Raw genomic sequence first — 19742 nt, 5'->3', positions numbered from 1 at the left:
TTCCGTCGATGCCTGCAGAAGATGACAATTTAGATTGTCAATTAGTTTGCTGATGCCATGAGGGCTGACTTGTATATCGGGCATAGCAAGGTAACTAAATTCAGGAAAATTGGGCAGTTCATCATTCGGTTCGAGAGTTAATACAGAAGAAAAAGTTTCATTAAGTACATGAGGAACTACTGCTTCAGGAAGAGGGTTATTGTGATCGTCGCATAAAGAAACAGTTTTATGGTGGGCTGGTTTAATTGTTTTCCAGAATTGCTTTGGATTATTACGCAACATTGTAGGCAATTTAGTAGAAAGGAAACGTTGCTTAGCTTCCACTGCAAAGCGCTGAAATGTTTTTTCAGCCACGTGGCATCTTGCCCAAGCGCATGCGTTGTTAGTATTTTTGGCGGCTCTAAAATGTCTCTTCTTTTCATTATTCAGACGTTTTAAGTTGTTATTGAAGCAAGGTGACGATACGCGCTCTGTAACATAAATGGTTGGTATATATCTATTAATTAGGTCACGGCATTTTGTTTTTAAACAACAGCCAGTTTGTCTCAACTGATCTATCCAGAAAATGAACTAGGAACCAAGTGCAGAACTCAGGTCTCTATTCATGCTGCCATAATCTCCTTTATCGTACAGTGTTAATAATTTCTTTTCTTTTTTAGGGAGTAATAGTTTGCAATGAATGGAACCATGAACTATTACGTGGTCACTTAACCCAGGTAAAATTGTTAGTGACGAGACATTATCAGGGTGTGACGTCAACAAAAGATCTAGTATGTGTGCGCTTTTATCAGTAAGTCTCGTTGGTTCCAAGATTAGCTGTGTAAGACCAAATGTGAGGCACATGTTCAAAAATTCACATTCTTTGTTATTCTTTGATAAAGATGATAACATATCAAGCCAGTTTATGGAGGGAAAGTTGAAGTCGCCGTATAAAATGATGGAAGCGTTACGGTGTGTGGACGTTATAGAGCAAAGTAATTCATATAGCGAAACAATGAAGGAAGGTTCAGCGTCAGGAGGGCGATAGCATACACCTAATATAATAGGTGGATATGAAGTTTTACAAACCAGGAATAAGGCTTCGATTGGAGTAGCAATGTTGATTAATGAGCAGTTAAGACTACGGTGGGTAGCCAGCATAACACCACCGCCCCGCCTACCGCCTCGGTCGCGACGAAAAATAACAAAATCGGGGAAAGTGCATAACAGTTCAGAATCATCAACAGATGAATTAAGCCATGTTTCGGTAAGAGCAATTATTTTAGATTCAGTGGTTTCGACAAGGTATTGAAGTGAATCACGTTTTGGAAGAATGCTTCTAATGTTTGTGTAAAGAAATGGGAAAGGGTCACACGTATTTCCGGAGGCATTGGGAGGTAGCTATCTTTTATATGCGATGACCCTATTGTTGGAGTGATCAAATACGTAGCTCCTATTATCTATAATCAGCTTGTCGTGACGAAGCTTAAAAGCTTTCCCTTGGGATTTGCCATACTCAACGAGGTTTTTGCGGGCATCACGGGTGTTGCGGGAGTAGTCTTCGGATATTCTGAAGCCTGATCCTCTTACTTTTTTTGCATTCGAAAGAATACGTTGTTTTGCTTTGAAGTTGGCGAGCATCACAATGATAGGTCTGTTTTTACTTTGTTCGAATTTTCCGAACCGGTGGGCGCGCTCTATGTCACTTGACTGGTTATCAAGATTAAGGTTAGAGCTGCAGTGCTGTATAATTAGGCTTTCAGATTGATCCCACGTTTCACGTCCTGCATCTGTCAACCCAAAAAACGCTAGGTTGTTACGACGCGACCTATTTTCAGCGTCGTCTATTCGTGCTACAAGATTTGCAATATCAGCGGCGTTACGCATTGTAAGGTCGTGGGTGTTATCTAATTTTGTTTTCATCGCAGCAATGCACGAACAGTCCTGCTCAATCTTGTCCAGTCTTTTTCTTATACTTTCAAACACCTTGTCATTTTGCCATAACTTAGTGCGAATCGATTTCATTTCATTTAGCAAGGAGGTCTGTCCTGAGCGAATTTCGTCAAGAGCAGACATAATATCCCCCGACGTTTGCGTAGTAGCGGAACGAAGGCTAGGACCGGGATTTTCTTCGATGTCGCCGGCGAGTAGTAGTAGTTTTACCAAAATGCACGTGCATTGTTTCACAGTGAGCAAGAAGCTGCGTGGGCCCGGCAGCACAACGAGGGCAGCGTAACTGGTGCGCTTAGCAAACAAAGAGCATTTGTTATTTACCTGCAAGAAAAGCAGATGCTGAACGTAAGGTGACCGCATCGTTGCCGTGCTGCCAGACCCACTGAGAGGGAGGGAGGGAGGGAGTGGCGATCCTTTTATCGAGCAAAGCTGATGCTGGTGTCGATCCGGTGGTTCCAGGGGCAGAGTATGACGGCAGTTGGAAAAGCGTTGGCTCCGGTAGGGGCGCCGCAGGGCAAGTGCGCTGTCGGCTGCTTCCGCTTTCCAGCTGAGGTGGTGACTCGAATACCGGGACGGGTGAGTGCAAGGGTTCTGTAGAAAGGCAGTTCTTGGATCGATGAAGGGAGCAACCGATCACGGGACTTTTGGTGACGGATAGTGGCAGCAATGCAAGAGCCTGCAAGAAAAGCAGATGCTGAACGTAAAGTGACCGCATCGTTGCCGTGCTGCCAGACCCACTGAGAGGGAGGGAGGGAGTGGCGATCCTTTTATCGAGCAAAGCTGATGCTGGTGTCGATCCGGTGGTTCCAGGGGCAGAGTATGACGGCAGTTGGAAAAGCGTTGGCTCCGGTAGGGGCGCCGCAGGGAAAGTGCGCTGTCGGCTGCTTCTGCTTTCCAGCTGAGGTGTTGACTCGAATACCGGGACGGGTGAGTGCAAGGGTTCTGTAGGAAGGCAGTTCTTGGATCGATGAAGGGAGCAACCGATCACGGGACTTTTGGTGACGGATAGTGACAGCAATGCAAGATCCTGCAAGAAAGGCAGATGCTGAACGTAAAGTGACCGCATCGTTGCCGTGCTGCCAGACCCACTGAGAGGGAGGGAGGGAGTGGCGATCCTTTTATCGAGCAAAGCTGATGCTGGTGTCGATCCGGTGGTTCCAGGGGCAGAGTATGACGGCAGTTGGAAAAGCGTTGGCTCCGGTAGGGGCGCCGCAGGGAAAGTGCGCTGTCGGCTGCTTCTGCTTTCCAGCTGAGGTGTTGACTCGAATACCGGGACGGGTGAGTGCAAGGGTTCTGTAGGAAGCCAGTTCTTGGATCGATGAAGGGAGCAACCGATCACGGGACTTTTGGTGACGGATAGTGGCAGCAATGCAAGAGCCTGCAAGAAAAGCAGATGCTGAACGTAAAGTGACCGCGTCGTTGCCGTGCTGCCAGACCCACTGAGAGGGAGGGAGGGAGTGGTGATCCTTTTATCGAGCAAAGCTGATGCTTGTGTCGATCCGGTGGTTCCAGGGGCAGAGTATGACGGCAGTTGGAAAAGCGTTGGCTCCGGTAGGGGCGCCGCAGGGAAAGTGCGCTGTCGGCTGCTTCTGCTTTCCAGCTGAGGTGTTGACTCGAATACCGGGACGGGTGAGTGCAAGGGTTCTGTAGGAAGCCAGTTCTTGGATCGATGAAGGGAGCAACCGATCACGGGACTTTTGGTTACGGATAGTGACAGCAAGCAAGATCCTGCAAGAAAAGCAGATGCTGAACGTAAGCTGACCGCATCGTTGCCGTGCTGCCAGACCCACTGAGAGGGAGGGAGGGAGTGGCGATCCTTTTATCGAGCAAAGCTGATGCTGGTGTCGATCCGGTGGTTCCAGGGGCAGAGTATGACGGCAGTTGGAAAAGCGTTGGCTCCGGTAGGGGCGCCGCAGGGCAAGTGCGCTGTCGGCTGCTTCCGCTTTCCAGCTAAGGTGGTGACTCGAATACCGGGACGGGTGAGTGCAAGGGTCTGTAGGAAGCCAGTCCTTGGATCGATGAAGGGAGCAACCGATCACGGGACTTTTGGTTACGGATAGTGACAGCAATGCAAGATCCTGCAAGAAAAGCAGATGCTGAACGTAAAGTGACCGCATCGTTGCCGTGCTGCCAGACCCACTGAGAGGGAGGGAGGGAGTGGCGATGCTTTTATCGAGCAAAGCTGATGCTGGTGTCGATCCGGTGGTTCCAGGGGCAGAGTATGACGGCAGTTGGAAAAGCGTTGGCTCCGGTAGGGGCGCCGCAGGGCAAGTGCGCTGTCAGCTGCTTCCGCTTTCCAGCTAAGGTGGTGACTCGAATACCGGGACGGGTGAGTGCAAGGGTTCTGTAGGAAGCCAGTTCTTGGATCGATGAAGGGAGCAACCGATCACGGGACTTTTGGTGACGGATAGTGGCAGCAATGCAAGAGCCTGCAAGAAAAGCAGATGCTGAACGTAAAGTGACCGCGTCGTTGCCGTGCTGCCAGACCCACTGAGAGGGAGGGAGGGAGTGGTGATCCTTTTATCGAGCAAAGCTGATGCTTGTGTCGATCCGGTGGTTCCAGGGGCAGAGTATGACGGCAGTTGGAAAAGCGTTGGCTCCGGTAGGGGCGCCGCAGGGAAAGTGCGCTGTCGGCTGCTTCTGCTTTCCAGCTGAGGTGTTGACTCGAATACCGGGACGGGTGAGTGCAAGGGTTCTGTAGGAAGCCAGTTCTTAGATCGATGAAGGGAGCAACCGATCACGGGAATTTTGGTTACGGATAGTGACAGCAAGCAAGATCCTGCAAGAAAAGCAGATGCTGAACGTAAGGTGACCGCATCGTTGCCGTGCTGCCAGACCCACTGAGAGGGAGGGAGGGAGTGGCGATCCTTTTATCGAGCAAAGCTGATGCTGGTGTCGATCCGGTGGTTCCAGGGGCAGAGTATGACGGCAGTTGGAAAAGCGTTGGCTCCGGTAGGGGCGCCGCAGGGCAAGTGCGCTGTCGGCTGCTTCCGCTTTCCAGCTAAGGTGGTGACTCGAATACCGGGACGGGTGAGTGCAAGGGTCTGTAGGAAGCCAGTCCTTGGATCGATGAAGGGAGCAACCGATCACGGGACTTTTGGTTACGGATAGTGACAGCAAGCAAGATCCTGCAAGAAAAGCAGATGCTGAACGTAAGGTGACCGCATCGTTGCCGTGCTGCCAGACCCATTGGATGCAAAATGGCTGAGCACTGGATAATCTTGAAACACGTTGGATACAGAATGGCTGAGCACTGGGTATTCTGGAAACGCGTTGGATACAAGATGGCTGAGCACTGGCTATTCTGGAAGCGCGTTGGATACGAAATGGCTGAGCACTGGATATTGTGGAAGCCCGTTGGATACAAAATGGCTGAGCACTGGATATGCTGGAAACGCGTTGGATACAAAATGGCTGAGCACTAAATTATTTAAATACACTGGATACAGAATGGCTGTACACTGGCTCTATGCTCGAACTACATTAGATACTACAATGGCAAACTGTACGGCCAATCTTGGCTCGAACAGTGGGGGGACCTTGGATCGGGCTGCACTTTGCCATGATGCCAGGATTGGACCAAAGTTCGTACCAATTTCTGCGAGCATTGAACCATGCTTGGCCCAGTGCTTTCGTGCTGCTTGGGCGTCGTCGCCCTACGACCCACCGGACTCAAATGCTCACCAACCAATTCGGAACTGCTAGTGATCTCACCGCAAAGTGCGTGACGCCCGACAACGCAGCACATCAACGTGGTAACCGAAGACGGAACGCCGATACCGCACGTGCAGACGCTCAGAGTTTTGGGGCTGCACCTCCAGGACCTGAACCGCAACAACGTGACGGTACAGAAGCTCCACGCAAAGCTCTCGCTGGCCACCCGCTTACTCAAGAAGGTGACCATGCGGTACCAGGGCATGAGAGAAGACAGTCTACTACGACTCACCCAGTCGTTTGCCGTCAGCCACATCTCTTACGTAGCGTCGTTCCACAATTGGAATGCGGCGGAGAAGATCAAGATTGACGCGATGATCAGAAAGGCATACAAGACGGCCCTGGGCCTATACCCCCCCCCCCCCACCAACACGGAACGCATGCTCGCGTTGGGCGTTCACACCAAGCTGGAAGAAATCGCAGAAGCCCAGCGAATGGCGCAGACCAGGACGGGAAGAACGATACTACAACGCATCGGAATCAACGCGCCAGCGACAACCCCGGAGGTAGCAAAGCAGCTACCCCGGGACGTTCTCCAAAGGCTGAGGGTACCACCCTTGCCGAAGCACATGCATCCGCAAGTACACCAAGAAAGAAGAATGGCGAGAGCCACGGCCCTCACAAAGGGTCACGGCAGCGATCCGCGCGCGTACTACGTGGACGTGGCAAAGTATCCCCACCGGCCAAACACGTACGCAGCAGCAGTCATCGCTGCAGACACCGGACTCACAACGTCTGGAAGCATACGGTGCAAGTCGCCCACGCAAGCCGAGGAGTTTGCAATCGCACTGGCACTAGCGATCCCGGGTTGCCGCACGGTCCTCAGCGACTCGAAGCCGGCAATAGTCAACTTTGCTACAAACAACGCCCATGGAACCACTGCAAGAGTATGTTCAACGATAGCAAGACCGGAAACGAACGTTACCGTCAAGTGGTTCCCTGCGCACGCCGGGGAGCTGGACGCGGGCCCGAACCACAATGAGGAGGCAGATACGGAGGCAAACGCGCTAACTAGCCGCGGGTCTCTGTCAACGCATTCCTCGGAGCCGCAGCGACCCGATGCCGAAGACGAAGAGTATTCCATCACAACCTACGGCGACGTTCTGCAGTGGTACAGAACGAGCAGACGCCTCTACCCACCGCCTCACCGAGACCTACAACGCAGCGAAGCAGCCACACTACGGCAGTTGAAAGTACAAGCCATATGGACCCCCGTCTGGGCAAAGCACGTTTGCCCGGATGTATACACCACGGATATATGACAACACTGCATGCAAGAAGGCGCGCGCCACCCAGAGACAACTCCTCTGGGACTGTGCGCCACCAGCCGGGTAACCAAGAAGAAGCAATGCCAACTGCCATCAGCAGCAATATCATCAGCCGAGAGCCAGGCAACCAAAGAGACGTGGTCCAGCACGTGCTTAGCATCCTGGAACGCCAGCGGCCGAAAGCGGCACCCCCACGGGTTTGACGCGAGTAGCTTGCTGCTCCGGGACGTTCGAGCACGCTAGTGTCTCGCTTTAATTCCCCTACCCCCTTCCCCCCTTTATGCCGGATCGTCAATAAAGTTATTTCACTAACTCACTCCGCCCCCTAATAGTTATTGCGTGTCGCTCTTGGGCTTTCAGCTGAGGAGCCAAGGCAAAACAGGGTATTTGGCGAAGGTGTCAGGTACACTTAGAGATATTCTACCCACTATGTGCATGTTGTAGTCGCTTTATTCGCCGTTGACATTATCTAAAATCGGTGAACACCGATATTTGTTTTTCTCTCATACTAAGTGGCTTGATGCAAAATTAGTTCTGCGGAATCCCGAAAGGTGGAGAAATTATCACGAAAGAGAAGCTTCTTGTAGCTGCGTGCTATATTCCGATGGATGACAATTTCTCCCTTTCATGATACTTCCTTCACCTTTCGGGATTCCGCATAACTGGTTTTCCATATTGTGTATCCTTGAGCTTACAGTTGTCGATTACTTCGTCCTCGAGCGGCGATCTGCTATTCTCCTGGTTAGCTCAGATGGTAGAGCAACCGCCCCAGAAAGGCGTTGGTCGCGGGTTCGAATCCCGGACCCGGGACAATTTTTTGCTCAACTGCGAAGCTTTCAGAGAAACCCGTACGGGTTTCGTTTGTGTCTTCGTCCTACATTTGGGTGGATGACAATTTCATCTTTCTTCAGTGGCTTGACAAATCGGACGCCTCATCAGCCCATGCTAACAGTTACGTCACCTCACGAAATCCCTTACGAATATAACCTGTGTTGAAAAGCAACGCACGAAGTTCTGCTCGTTTATTAAGCGGCGCATGCGCCTGCAAAAACTATCTCGGACCCAGCTGCTGTTGCCAGGTGCCACCTCGCAGAGCGAAGCCGGCCGCGCGCGCGCTCTATATACACAGCGGTGGACGGCACTGCAGCTAATCTCGTGGTTTACGGCGCAAACTGGGGCTTTGCGGGGACAAGGTTTGGCGATTCTGCGAAGTCCAGACAGCTCGAAAGCGGCAGAGGTGTTCATCTTCACATCTGCTCGCTGTGCTACCTTTTTGAAATTGCAGACCAACTTTTCTTTTAATCGAGGCTGTTCTACATTCCGTTGACGTGTTGGCATCCTCTCCAGTTTCGTTTCTGCTACGGAGGCAAGAACCTGTTCCGGGTAGCTTGCCGGCTCTGAACGGTCATTCTGTTTCGAAAACCTCTCCTGCGCTCAGTGTGAACAAGTCTTCCTAAAACCTCTTACCAGGTACACATTGGCGATGCTACGTTTGAGGAACTTTGAATGAAATGAAGTAAACGCGAGTAGGGGTCTGTTAGCCCTAGGCTCCATCCACAACAGATATTGTCAGTAATGAAAACAATCTTAGATCCATAAACCTTATGAATGGGTCAACCGAAAGTTCGCGAACCACTTCTAGAGGAGTTAAAATCACCTTAAAAGCCGTCAAAGTTTTACTGACTACCAGCTGTTCGGCAATTCAATTCCTGTCGAAAATCACAAAAATCATCCACAAACTAAAGAGACTTAAAAAACACTACCCTTGAGAAAGAAAAAATATTGCTGTGTCTGCACGAGTTAAAAACAAATCACTTAGAATTCGGGCTATGCAAGAACCTACAGACAAACCGCTATTCTGAAGGTAAAGACTGCAGTCCCATTCAACATGTGTAGAAGTCAGATCAATTTCGAGCATCTCCACAAGCTTATCTCCCGGTATGCCCACGTCATTCTGAAATGACGGACCCGTAGCTGTCAATGCTATCCTGGACACTGAATCAACTCATCCTTTGGTATAGACTAATACAAATCTTTCAAATCCATTGAAAATGCATATAAATTGATCCCAGAATTCTCCGAAACAAGGTTATTTACTTCGAAGAAATCCTTGATCACGCAAGCGCCTCCAATTGCGAGTTTCAGCTTTTCTTGCAGAAAGAGCCCGACAAACTTCTTACACGTGTCAGTGTCGCAGTTATTCTTAATGGGCAGCTTACTTAGCCAGCCTTGGCACGGAAATATACTTCAAATGTGCTTTCATTGCTTGTTCTAATAGTCTGTGACAAACGCAAAAACCTGGAGAAAAAAATAGTTGGTCGCTATTGCCTATTTACACCATGTTCACACAAATTTAAACAGATCGCACAGCGACCTGACATAGAGGCGATCTTTGCCCCTTTCAAGCTTTCTAGGCTCTGCAGACTGACCAACCCTTGTCCCCGCAAAGCACCAGATTGCATCGTAAACCACGAGAGCAAGTACGTCTCCTGTCAGGCGGGAGTGGTTTTGAAATGCCTTTGCCGGTGCAGGAAGTATGTCAAAGAGAACAGTGTTTGAATGTTGGGCCGTGGCAGCACCAAAACAAGGTCAGGAACGCCATAGAATGTCACCTGTCAATTCAATATCGAGATTTTAAGTACACGCGTTGTTTGGGCGCATGCTCATTGTTGTTAGAAGACCCGCTGAGTGGGTGAGAAACCCGCCCGAGCGATGGCCTGTGACAGTACATAGTAGTATTGAAAAGTCGACAATTCAGCTTTCTTGCTTATACAGCTCAGAATGCATTTTCGGCAGAAGAGTAAATTACGACCACAAAGTAAAAGGGTTGAATGTACCAAGTGAGCGGTCGCAGGTGCGCGCAAAATTGCATTCATTGGCGCGATAATGCAGCACGCGAATGATGAAGGATCTCTGAATTACATGACCGAAGCATGAACGCAGAATGACTTCGAAGGTTGTTTGACACATGTAAAATGACCAGAGTGACGAACCAAGGAGCCACGTGATGACCATAAGTAACCTAGCAGTATATTGAGGTCTCAGCAATATTAAACGCGTACACATTGCATGCAAACTGTCTGGCGTGCGGAAGATAGACGAGCAAGTCACTTCCTCTGCGCCATTTGTTTGCAAGACAGTTGTTTATTCTGATGCCGTGTCGAGAAGAGGCTTGGCGTGTCTAGCGGTGACCGAGGGCCTCACTTGGAAGTCCCAGGTATTTGGTAGCAGTAGTTTTCCTTGCAGCTATTGCGGCAGCAGATGGAGCCCTGCCTGGAGCAGTTCAGTTGTTCACAAGTCGTATTATTCCTGGGTGCTGCGCAGTTCGGGGCCCAATTAAAGGCTGGTGGGCAGGTCTCTGGGTATTCTGATGGCGGTCCTGTGCCTAGAACGGTGCGAAAAAAAGGCGTGAAACAGAAATAACATTTCAACAACATTACAACACAATATTTTCTAGTGTTACACATTGACGCCTGCTTTGTATGGAAGGAACCAAAATTGAGATACATAAAGTTGTGGTGTCTGATCTTGTATTCAATGAGAAAATTGGAAAACCATGAGCCCGAAGCCATGGAACATTTAGCATATGTGTGATCTAGAGGCGGGCACTGTATAATGAACACAGTACATTTTGTTCTTACGGTGCAGAAGCATTGCTGTGTATTATTTATGCAGTGGTACCTCCTCGTACTCTGCGCAAACGCTGAACCTGACAGCACTTCGAAAAATTCAGGCAGGAACTTCACTGGGAGTGATTATATATATATATATATATATATATATATATATATATATAGAGAAAGAGAGAAGTAAAGCGAAAGGCAGGAAGGTTAACCAGAGGGCAAGTCCTGTTTCCTACCCCATGCTGGAGAGAGGGGAAAGAGGTAAAACGAGAGGAATGTAGATATACTGGGAGCACAGATGCACAATCATAGTCTTCCAATCTCACCGCATACTATCACCGCACAGCACAGTAGCCTTTGTAGCGCTCTAAACATCAGGTTACAGCCGCTTGTTGGTAGTTGTCCAAGTACGCGTAAGCGTTGTACCCCTTGCTCATCTCCACGCAGCCCGGTGTCATTATCAATGTTATAAAACTTGATCCGGCTAGTACGAACTGCTGCGGACGGCGGCGCAAGGTGAATTGATGACGCAAGCAAAGTACCGAAGGGGGCGGCGCCACTTAGGCTGATGACGTTCGCAGCATTATAAGACGTTATCGCTGTTGAGCGCATTATCCATCTGCGTTGAACCATCATGAGCTGTGATCAACCATACCCCAGCGACGGCGGCGTATGCCACGGCCGCGCGGGCCGTATCTTGAAAATGATCTGCGACAGTGAGCGCCGACCGCCGATAGCTTAGTGCGCTGTGTTCTCTCCGCTTAGTTTGCGTTGAAGAGACCTGTGGGCCTCTATGTTGAAAGCGATCTGGGATGTAGGCAGAATGCGGCGAGTGCTGATAGCTTCGTGAACACTTTTCTGGCCGCTTAAGCGAGGGGCAGCTTGAAGGTGAATTGGCTCGCTGCTGCGGGCGCTATCGTGAAAGCGATCGTCTTACGGCAGGGGCGGACGGTTTTCCTCGTCGGGTAAGCGCAGAAATGCTGATGCACTTAAAATGGATTGCGTACCACGTTTTGTTGCACCTAGGCTCAAGCGGGCATAACCTAGACACATACAATGCACATACAATGCGAACAATTTCTTCTTTCTGGGTTTTTGCATGCCAGAACCAGTTCTGATTACGAGGCACGCTGTAGTGGAGGACTTCGGATTAATTTTATTCACCTGGGGTTCTTTAAATTGCACTACAACGCAAGCACACGCCCGTTTTTGCGTTTCGCCTCCATTGAAATGTGGCTTCCGCAACACAAACAATTTCATCTACTTTTCTGAAGCGCATAAAGGTCAACAAATGCACATATCGCATATATCAGAGTTTAGAGCAATAAAGTGCATCTGAACACGCAGTAGTTTCACTACCTTACTTTTCTTTTCATTTCGGCTATGCAGCTTAATTCTACCAAAAGAGTATTTTTAGTCGAAATAGGTGTATTTTCTACGGAACAAAAAGGTGGACGGCACTTGCACAAGGCACAGTGATTACTTAGCTAACTGAAAAAGAGTAATATTTATTTCGTAAACATTGACTCAAAGTCACACTGTCCAAATCCTTAATTACAATGGAGCGTTAACGAAGTAATCTCTGTAGCAAGAATTCTGCGCTGAGCGGTAGTTTCGATATATTCGAGAGCAAATGATTTTAAGAGGATCGATCTTCTCCGAGTGACAGCCACAGCAAAAAAACAAAAGAAACAATGAGGCCAGGTAAATCAGAGGAGGAATCAATTTTATGTTTATTGACATGTGTACAGAGAAAAAAAATTGGGGGCGTATCCGTCCCTTGGAGAAGACCGATGACGTCAACGCGTATACACATCTTTAATTCTAATGGTGAATGTGTAACAGTGATATGCTATTGTGCGACATAAATATGATTTTTCTTTGTTTCGGCAGTGTAGTGCTGACACAACTTCAGTCACATTTGCTCCAAGCGAACGACGCGGGCACCGGCCGGCTCCGTCGCAGAGCGACGGCTATGGTTGCGTCCTTAAAACTCCTGGGCGCAACGTGGCTTTATTGGGCGAGGCATGGACACTGTAAGAGGGCTCATAGAATGAGGCATGTGGAGTGGCATCAGATATGAGGAGCGCACTACAGCCAGGCTCCTTTCTCGCGCTTCTCTCCCTCTCGCGCTTGCTTGCATCGAAGACGCGGCTATGGATCGACATTTCAAGGGCGATTCATCAAGCGGCTGCGGTCGACATGCATGGGGTGCTATCGCTCGAATGCCGTATAGACTCTTGTAAGGGCCACACTCTTTTTCCACAATTTTGACGAGGTGCGGTCTTTACACGGGATCTAACTTCTTGGTCAAAATGGTGCCGGTCCAGCCGGTGACTAGCGCACACCCTAGATCTTGTGCACACCGCAGGTCTCGCCATCCAGTACCTGCATGCGGAAGTACGCAGCGCTCGAAAATTCGCCGATGCTCGGGCGCGGCATCGGGGCGCCTAACGCGATTGCTTCTCTGAACTTTTGTGCGAATATTGGGCTGCCAAGTTGGGGGTGCGGCCCTTGCACTAGTGTTTACGGTATATTAAGGCTAAATGTCCCTTGTTTATTCTGGGGGATTGGCTAAGAATGGCCACCCACCAATATGACACAGGCAGTGCAGAAGTTGTGTTTTCGGGAACTTATCCGGTGACACTATAGTCTGCTAGGCCAGACAGCTGCCAGTCGCAAATTGTGGGCCATGTGGTCAGTTCAGCAGACAGAAGCCAGTGCATCCCTAGTCAGATAAGCTCCTAACTTTCGTCATCGGGTCTTTCAGAGAGCCTACATGCGGCCAAACAAGCATACCGCAATAGGGGTAAAGTTACCTAAGTATGACCTTATTGTCATTACAACTTTAAAAGAAAACCTAACTGGCGGCAGGTAGGAGCCAAGCCTACATCTTAAACATTACGCCTGCGCTACGTTACATACAAGTATTAGGCTGCCACGGCGGACAGCCTCCCGTCTATTTGTTTGGGTATTGGTACGTGTGCATATGTTTAGGTCTAGGAAAGTAATCCAGCGCCGCCTTAGACGTAAGAGGCGCTGCATTAACACTAGCCGGGCCAATCTTGGCGCAAAAAGAAATGCCCAAGAAAGTGGGTGGGATGATTTCCGCCGCCGTAGCTTACTTGGTAAAGCATTCAGAAGTTTGGAAAAGCACGCAGTAGATGTAGACACGGCTCCTACTAGTGGCAAATAACATTTTATTTTACCTTATATCTACATTTCAGTTGCGGCGTCATTGTCTTTCATCGTACAGATTCGAGACACTCAAATTAGGTGGCGTAAAACCAAGAATAGATATGTGCCGTGTGATAGGCGCGAAGTACCCCAGCACATTTCGCCAGATTTTGATCAATGGGACTCGTACAACCTGCCAAAGGAACTTTGGGGCGATGAGATGCCATAGCGGAAGGCTACAAATAAATGTTCACCGCACGGGATTCTTTAAAACGTGGCTCACTGAGTGGGACTATTTTAAACAAGCGTAAAATATACGTGACGCGCTCATGCACTGGCCCAGCAACAGCCGAAATTTAAAACCAAACGCTACGTGGCTTTTTTGTCGGGGCAGTCATGTTCCCAGCGAGACAGTCAAAGTGACACGCACAAGCGTCTCTTCCCCGTGCGTGTCGTCACTCAGCCTCACTAATCTTCCAATCGGAAGGCACACCCATAGAGTTTCATACAGTGATCACCAGAGGGAACTCTAGCGCCAGTGTCTACGGGAGCTGCCAGTGGGGCGTTTCAGCAAGCCTGGGAACGATGGGTAGTAAAATTATTTGTCTAAACATTGTTCTTCTGGCTACAAACGTCTTCGGGACATTGTAAAATCGTCATTCCCAACAAATTAGTGTGTAGTAAAAAGTGCCCATTAATAATGAGCCCGATGGCAGGGTTACAGCACAGGACCTCTAGCACAAACCCTATATTGAAAATTGTTACGCCTCGGACGCATGCATCGACAAGCAATGAACGCACGCGTACAAGAAAATGCGTTGCCACGCTTGGCGCGTGGCGATTCGGCCACCTTGACAGGCTGAACCACTACAATTAGTAGCGATTGTGCGTGTGTGCAGAGTCTTGTGTCTCGAATTACAGATTCCTCTGAAATTCAGGAAAATGAAGGTAGATAAAGTGTAGTAAACGAAGCCAGAATAACCTGTGAAGCCATAAGCATGAATAAAATTTTTCTGCACGACATGATATTGTAGCGCAACAATCTCAAAAAGAAAGATCAAAAGTGATAGACAGTAGAAAGAAAGGCGGCGCTACACTCACAACTGTTCTTTAGGCACAAAGCTTGCTAAATAGATATCGCGCACACGCTCTCGACACCAAGGGACGCAAAGAGCAAACGACAAGCCGTCTTGTTTGACAAGCCCCCCCCCCCCCCCCCCCGACTTTCATTTCCGCCCCCATCATATAACGAAATAAATGTTTGACTAACCCAAGCTTGACCGCTAATTCGAATAGATACCTCTAGCAGTTCCCGCGCGGTTTTATCTCTACAACCGCTGGTCTGCCCGATGTAGGTTTTCCCGCAACTTAGCGTTGTGCTCGTGTCTTTCTTTGCACGTTCGCGTAACACATTCAGTCATTTGGAGGCAGCGGCGAGCCAGTTTGTTCGGGGCGGAAAACAACACCTCCCGATTCCTGTTCGCCCTTTCTTGAGGCTGTGGCTCACCTTGTGGTAATAAGGTACGACTGGTCCCTTTCTTCAGGAATCCTGCTCACCTCCCCTTCTTTTGGATTATTGCCAAGCTGGGGAGGATTTCCGAAAGAAAGGCACTATGGTACCGTATGCTATCCCACAGTGGCTACGGTGCGGTACCTTATTGACCACTGGAGTGGTAGACCACTGCGTGTTCTACTGCAGTGGTCTACGAGGTACCGATAAGTTCTGAAAAAAAACCTACGTCGCCCAGACTTCCCGTTGTGTGAACGACCGTATCATGAAACACGCGAATAACTCAAAAACGGTATAGGCGCGCATCTTACTGCGCATTGCAGATCGTGCAGCTGTGAGCCATGTTTTTATAGCAGAAGCCTTTGGCGAGTACCCCAGCAAAATCTGTGCGTAACGCGAAAAGTGTCACACCCTTTATCGGCAAAATAAATGCATAATTGGCGAAGGTAGGACATTTAATTGTTATAAAGAGTAAATGTAGACGACTGGTAGCAATAGAATCGAGAAGAAATGTAAACTGAAAAAAAAATTGCTGTGGTTTAGCTTTGGGTAACCCTGGTTGATAGCGAAAGCTTCACTGTCCTGGCTAGGCCCATTGTCAAACTGTGGCCGAGGTGTGGTTTCGCAATGATGTACAGACATGTTTGCAATGAATACAGTATTTATTCATCATTTTTTATGCTTATGAAGACGCTGCGGTGATCAGTAAAATAGTGAGACTTGGTTGCAACTCGCAGCCGGGCCCAACTCTACTCGGGCAACGGCGGCAATGTCTCCTTTCAGGGCTCCGTAAAGACCTAAATATAGGCCGACGTAGCGTGAACGCGCGAATTAGCTTGGCCTGGGTTAGCTGGTAGATCAACCTGCATGGCTGCCATCTTAGGTCTCTAGCACGGCAAGAACATGCGTTAAAATAAAGTGACAGACAACAGATGCCGCTCGTTGTCTGAATTGGTGTACGCGAAGCTTTAAAAAGTTACTGCGCAAAACGGCACACCAGTGTAGGAAGCGCGCAGTCGTATAACACGCTCGAAATGGTAAAAGCAGCGACGGCGCACAAAGAGCAAAGGTAAACAAAAAAGTGATAACAGCGGTTATGCTGTGAAAACCGCTTACTGTCAAAAACAAACCATGTTGATGTGCTAATGAAGTTTTAGAATAGGGGCCCCCAAAGTTTGGGGCACCAAAAAGCTTTGCGGGTGTTAGCGTTGGGGCATGCAGGGGAGAAGAGTTTTAGAAGAGGCGTTTTACGTTTGCGGATAGCGTGTTGCGCTTGCAGCGTCACTAAGACGCCAAAGAAAAGCTGTTATAAATATTAAAATAAACTATACCATTTGATGATAAGAAGAGTAATTTAGATTTTTGTGTTTTCGCGTTTAATTACAATTTAGAACTTTTTCTATTTGCAGCAAGCAACTTGTTGCGCTTAGTTTTGAGTAACCAATTTTACGTACCTTCACCCAGCCAAGTCAATCCTTGTTAGGCCTACGAGCCATGAAACCGACAATTCTGAATCAGCGGCGTCTAATGAATCAATCTTAATTACACATGTTAGTTGGGAGAAAGCGATAACCGCAATCATTTCTAACTTACGAACTTCACGCGTTACCACGAATCGAGCCCAGTTTGGTGCTAGGTCAGGAAACGCAAACACAGTTCGCGTCTTGCGCATGCGCAGTGGCTTCGACGCTATTTCTTTAGGGCCCCAAAACGTTTGAGGCCCCTATTCCAAAACTAATAATTGCTGGGGTTTTACGTGCCAAAACCACGATATGATTGGGAGGCATGACGCAGTGGGGAACTCCGGAATTATTTTTGACACCTCGGGTTCTTTAACGTACACCTAAACGTAAATACACGGGTGTTCCTGCATTTCGCCTTGATCGAAATGCGGCCGCCGTGGCCGGGAATCAAACCCGCGTCCTCGAGCCTGGAGCGCGACACCTCACATGCTAAGCTAACAGGGCGGGTGAAGTTCATGTGACGTGGTGCACTGATGTCATCGTGGCAAACATGTTTCGATATTAGGAGAATGAGTATCTGCATCCATGACTTTACGGGCAAACTATCTAGAAGTGAAAGCACCAGAACCCACCTTTGGCGCGGAGTCTTGCTCCCAATTTTTTATACGTTCTTGCATACTTGGCCCACTTTCCCCAATGTTTGGATTCTCCTCCGAGGAGGATCTGATCTTACGTTCAACCTATCGAAATGAATCTCGAATGTAAGCACGAACAAAATTCATCTAGCAGGAGAAGAAAATGGCAGTAAAGCTTTGCGCTAGAAACGTGGAGTAGGTCGAAAGCAGTACCCGGCGCGATGCTTCACCCAGAAGACATGGCAATGAACACACTGGAGCGTGTCATCCACCCGTGCTTCCCTTCTTTCATGTCGGCGCCATGATCGCCCGATGGCCCCGACCCTAGATTATCGCTGTCCCTTCCTGGGCATAGCCATGTTAGTACAGTGTACTGTGAAAAACCCACTACTCCCAGGTTCATCCCGATGCCCGGGGATCGGGTGCGTAACAGTCGAGCGGGGTGTAAGTTTAAGTGCACCAAAGATCAAAGCCACCGGCTCAGACAACGGCGCAGATAGGGTAGGGAAGTGGAGGGAAGGTCATTTCGCGCACGCACACACGCACAGCCACGCGGCCGGCTCAGCCAGCTAAAACAGCCTTCGAGATTTGCTTCTACCCGATCAAAGTCACATCTAAGGCGTGGATTAGAGCGCCACTTATAGCCCAAACAAAGCCAAGTCGCAGATTTTCAGTAGCCTAAACATACCCACATATATAGGCAACTAGTTCAAGTCGACGCCAATTATTTCTTTCCTGTAGCCCAATTTGGCTATATATAGCCAAACCTGGAAGCACTGCCTAATAGCCTAGCCTTGCTGCGATAGCCCAACCTTGCCTAGAAAACGTCAAGTTAAGCCACGTTAAGCCTCGATAAACTAGTTGCTAATGAAGGTCGCCCAGCTCCGCTGTTTCTTCAGACTTGGCAGTGCTAGCTGGCCGCATTTTTTTTTTCTTTCGCGAATGTTTCTGTTACAACAGGCCCAATTCACTGGAAATGACCTTTCGAAGGCTTGTGAATAACCTCCCACAGTGCACCGTACTACGCGCCATGTTAGCTCAGTGGCTGTGACACCCTGCAGTTGAGTGCCAGGACGCGCGGGTTCGATTCGCCGGCCAAATTCCTATGGGAATGGTACAGAAAATATTCATGCAGTCTGGTCCAAGTGAATGCTGAAGAATATCAACCGGTGAAACTTAATCTTAAGCCCTCAGGCATGCCATCGCTGATAATCCACTGTGCTTGTTTTGGAATGTTAGTCCACACTAGCACAAACGCGTTAGAAACGCGCTAGGTGGCGTTCACCGTACTCAGCACAGCGGAGCGTGGCCTCCGCAATTAGCTCTGAAAATGTTTCTGAAGTTGATCGCGGAGGCTGCAATTACGACGTGCTGTACGCGCTGATTTGACTCGGTGACGATTCAGTTACGTGCTTTGTCTTGCGCGTTGTATTAGTGTGTCAGTTACGTGCTTCGTCTTTCGCGTTGTGCTAGCGTGTGCAGCGTAGTGCAGCTTCCATATGCACGACGGTTGCTCATGGTCATCGACGTTGGTAGTCGTGATGGAGGAGACGTGCCACCAGGCGTCAGCGTGGGTGCATCAACGCCTAAGGGCGCTTTAGCCACAAAACACTAATAGGCATTATATATCAATGTGCAATAAACATTACACTACTTCTGTGAAGACACGTTTCACTTTCGTGTTCTATACCGATTCCTATATAAGAGGGATCAACCACATTTTTTTTGGAATGTTAGGCTCAATGAATAAGTCAGTCATGGTTTAGCAAACAGCGGACCATACCTTTGACGCACCAGCTTCCACCGCATGGTTTCGGGCAGCACTCCATACCAGCGGCGGCGCACTCCGCGGGGGAACACTCGGTGTAGACGCAGGTACTCAAGAGACCCTGTCGCCTGGGAGGGCAACGGGCTTGCACTCCCGTCATTGCAACTAGCACCAGGAGCACTGTTATGGCAGCGAACGCATAGAAGCGCACCCTGCTGACACACAGAGCGATCATCGTACTCGTGGCAATGGGCAACACGTACTACATGCAGCGAGCAAAGTGCGCCATCGACGTTACAGGAAAAGTTTATATATACGCTGACCGCTCCATGCTGGCCGAGTTATGGGGAAGGGTTGCGACGTCACAGGTGGGCTGTCACCGCAGGTGAACGCGTGGCAATGGGGGAAGAGAGAATACGACTTAGCGCAGGTGCCACGTGCTCGTTTAGATAGTAAAAGCTGTCCATCAGACGGCTGCGTTTCTGCCTGATGCACATGACGCAAAACAGCCACCCACGATAGATAGAAGGATACCGAGGGATTCAGTGTGAAATGTCGCAGAAGTCATCACGTCATCCATCATCCGTCATTTGGAATTTCCTTTCAGCAATAATCAGCCATATCGCCCAACGGGGCACTGAAAGTATATACG

At 49.1% G+C, this 19742-nt stretch overlaps 1 protein-coding gene across 1 annotated transcript; it reads right to left on the bottom strand.

Moving 5' to 3' along the window:
* Positions 1–10065: 10065 nt before the first annotated feature.
* LOC119454985 (uncharacterized) lies at positions 10066–19353 on the bottom strand. The gene is made up of 2 exons (XM_037716542.2): positions 19106–19353; positions 10066–10299 (listed from the first exon to the last, which is right to left on the bottom strand). Exons 1-2 carry the CDS (start codon positions 19323–19325, stop codon positions 10115–10117), a joined length of 405 nt encoding a protein of 134 aa, XP_037572470.2. The 5' UTR covers positions 19326–19353; the 3' UTR covers positions 10066–10114.
* Between the last annotated feature and the right edge of the window lie 389 nt (positions 19354–19742).

Source organism: Dermacentor silvarum, chromosome 6 (assembly GCF_013339745.2).
Source record: "Dermacentor silvarum isolate Dsil-2018 chromosome 6, BIME_Dsil_1.4, whole genome shotgun sequence".
Lineage (NCBI taxonomy): Eukaryota > Metazoa > Arthropoda > Arachnida > Ixodida > Ixodidae > Dermacentor > Dermacentor silvarum.
Note: the sequence above shows the minus strand (reverse complement) of the source record. Positions and strands in the feature narration are given on the sequence as shown.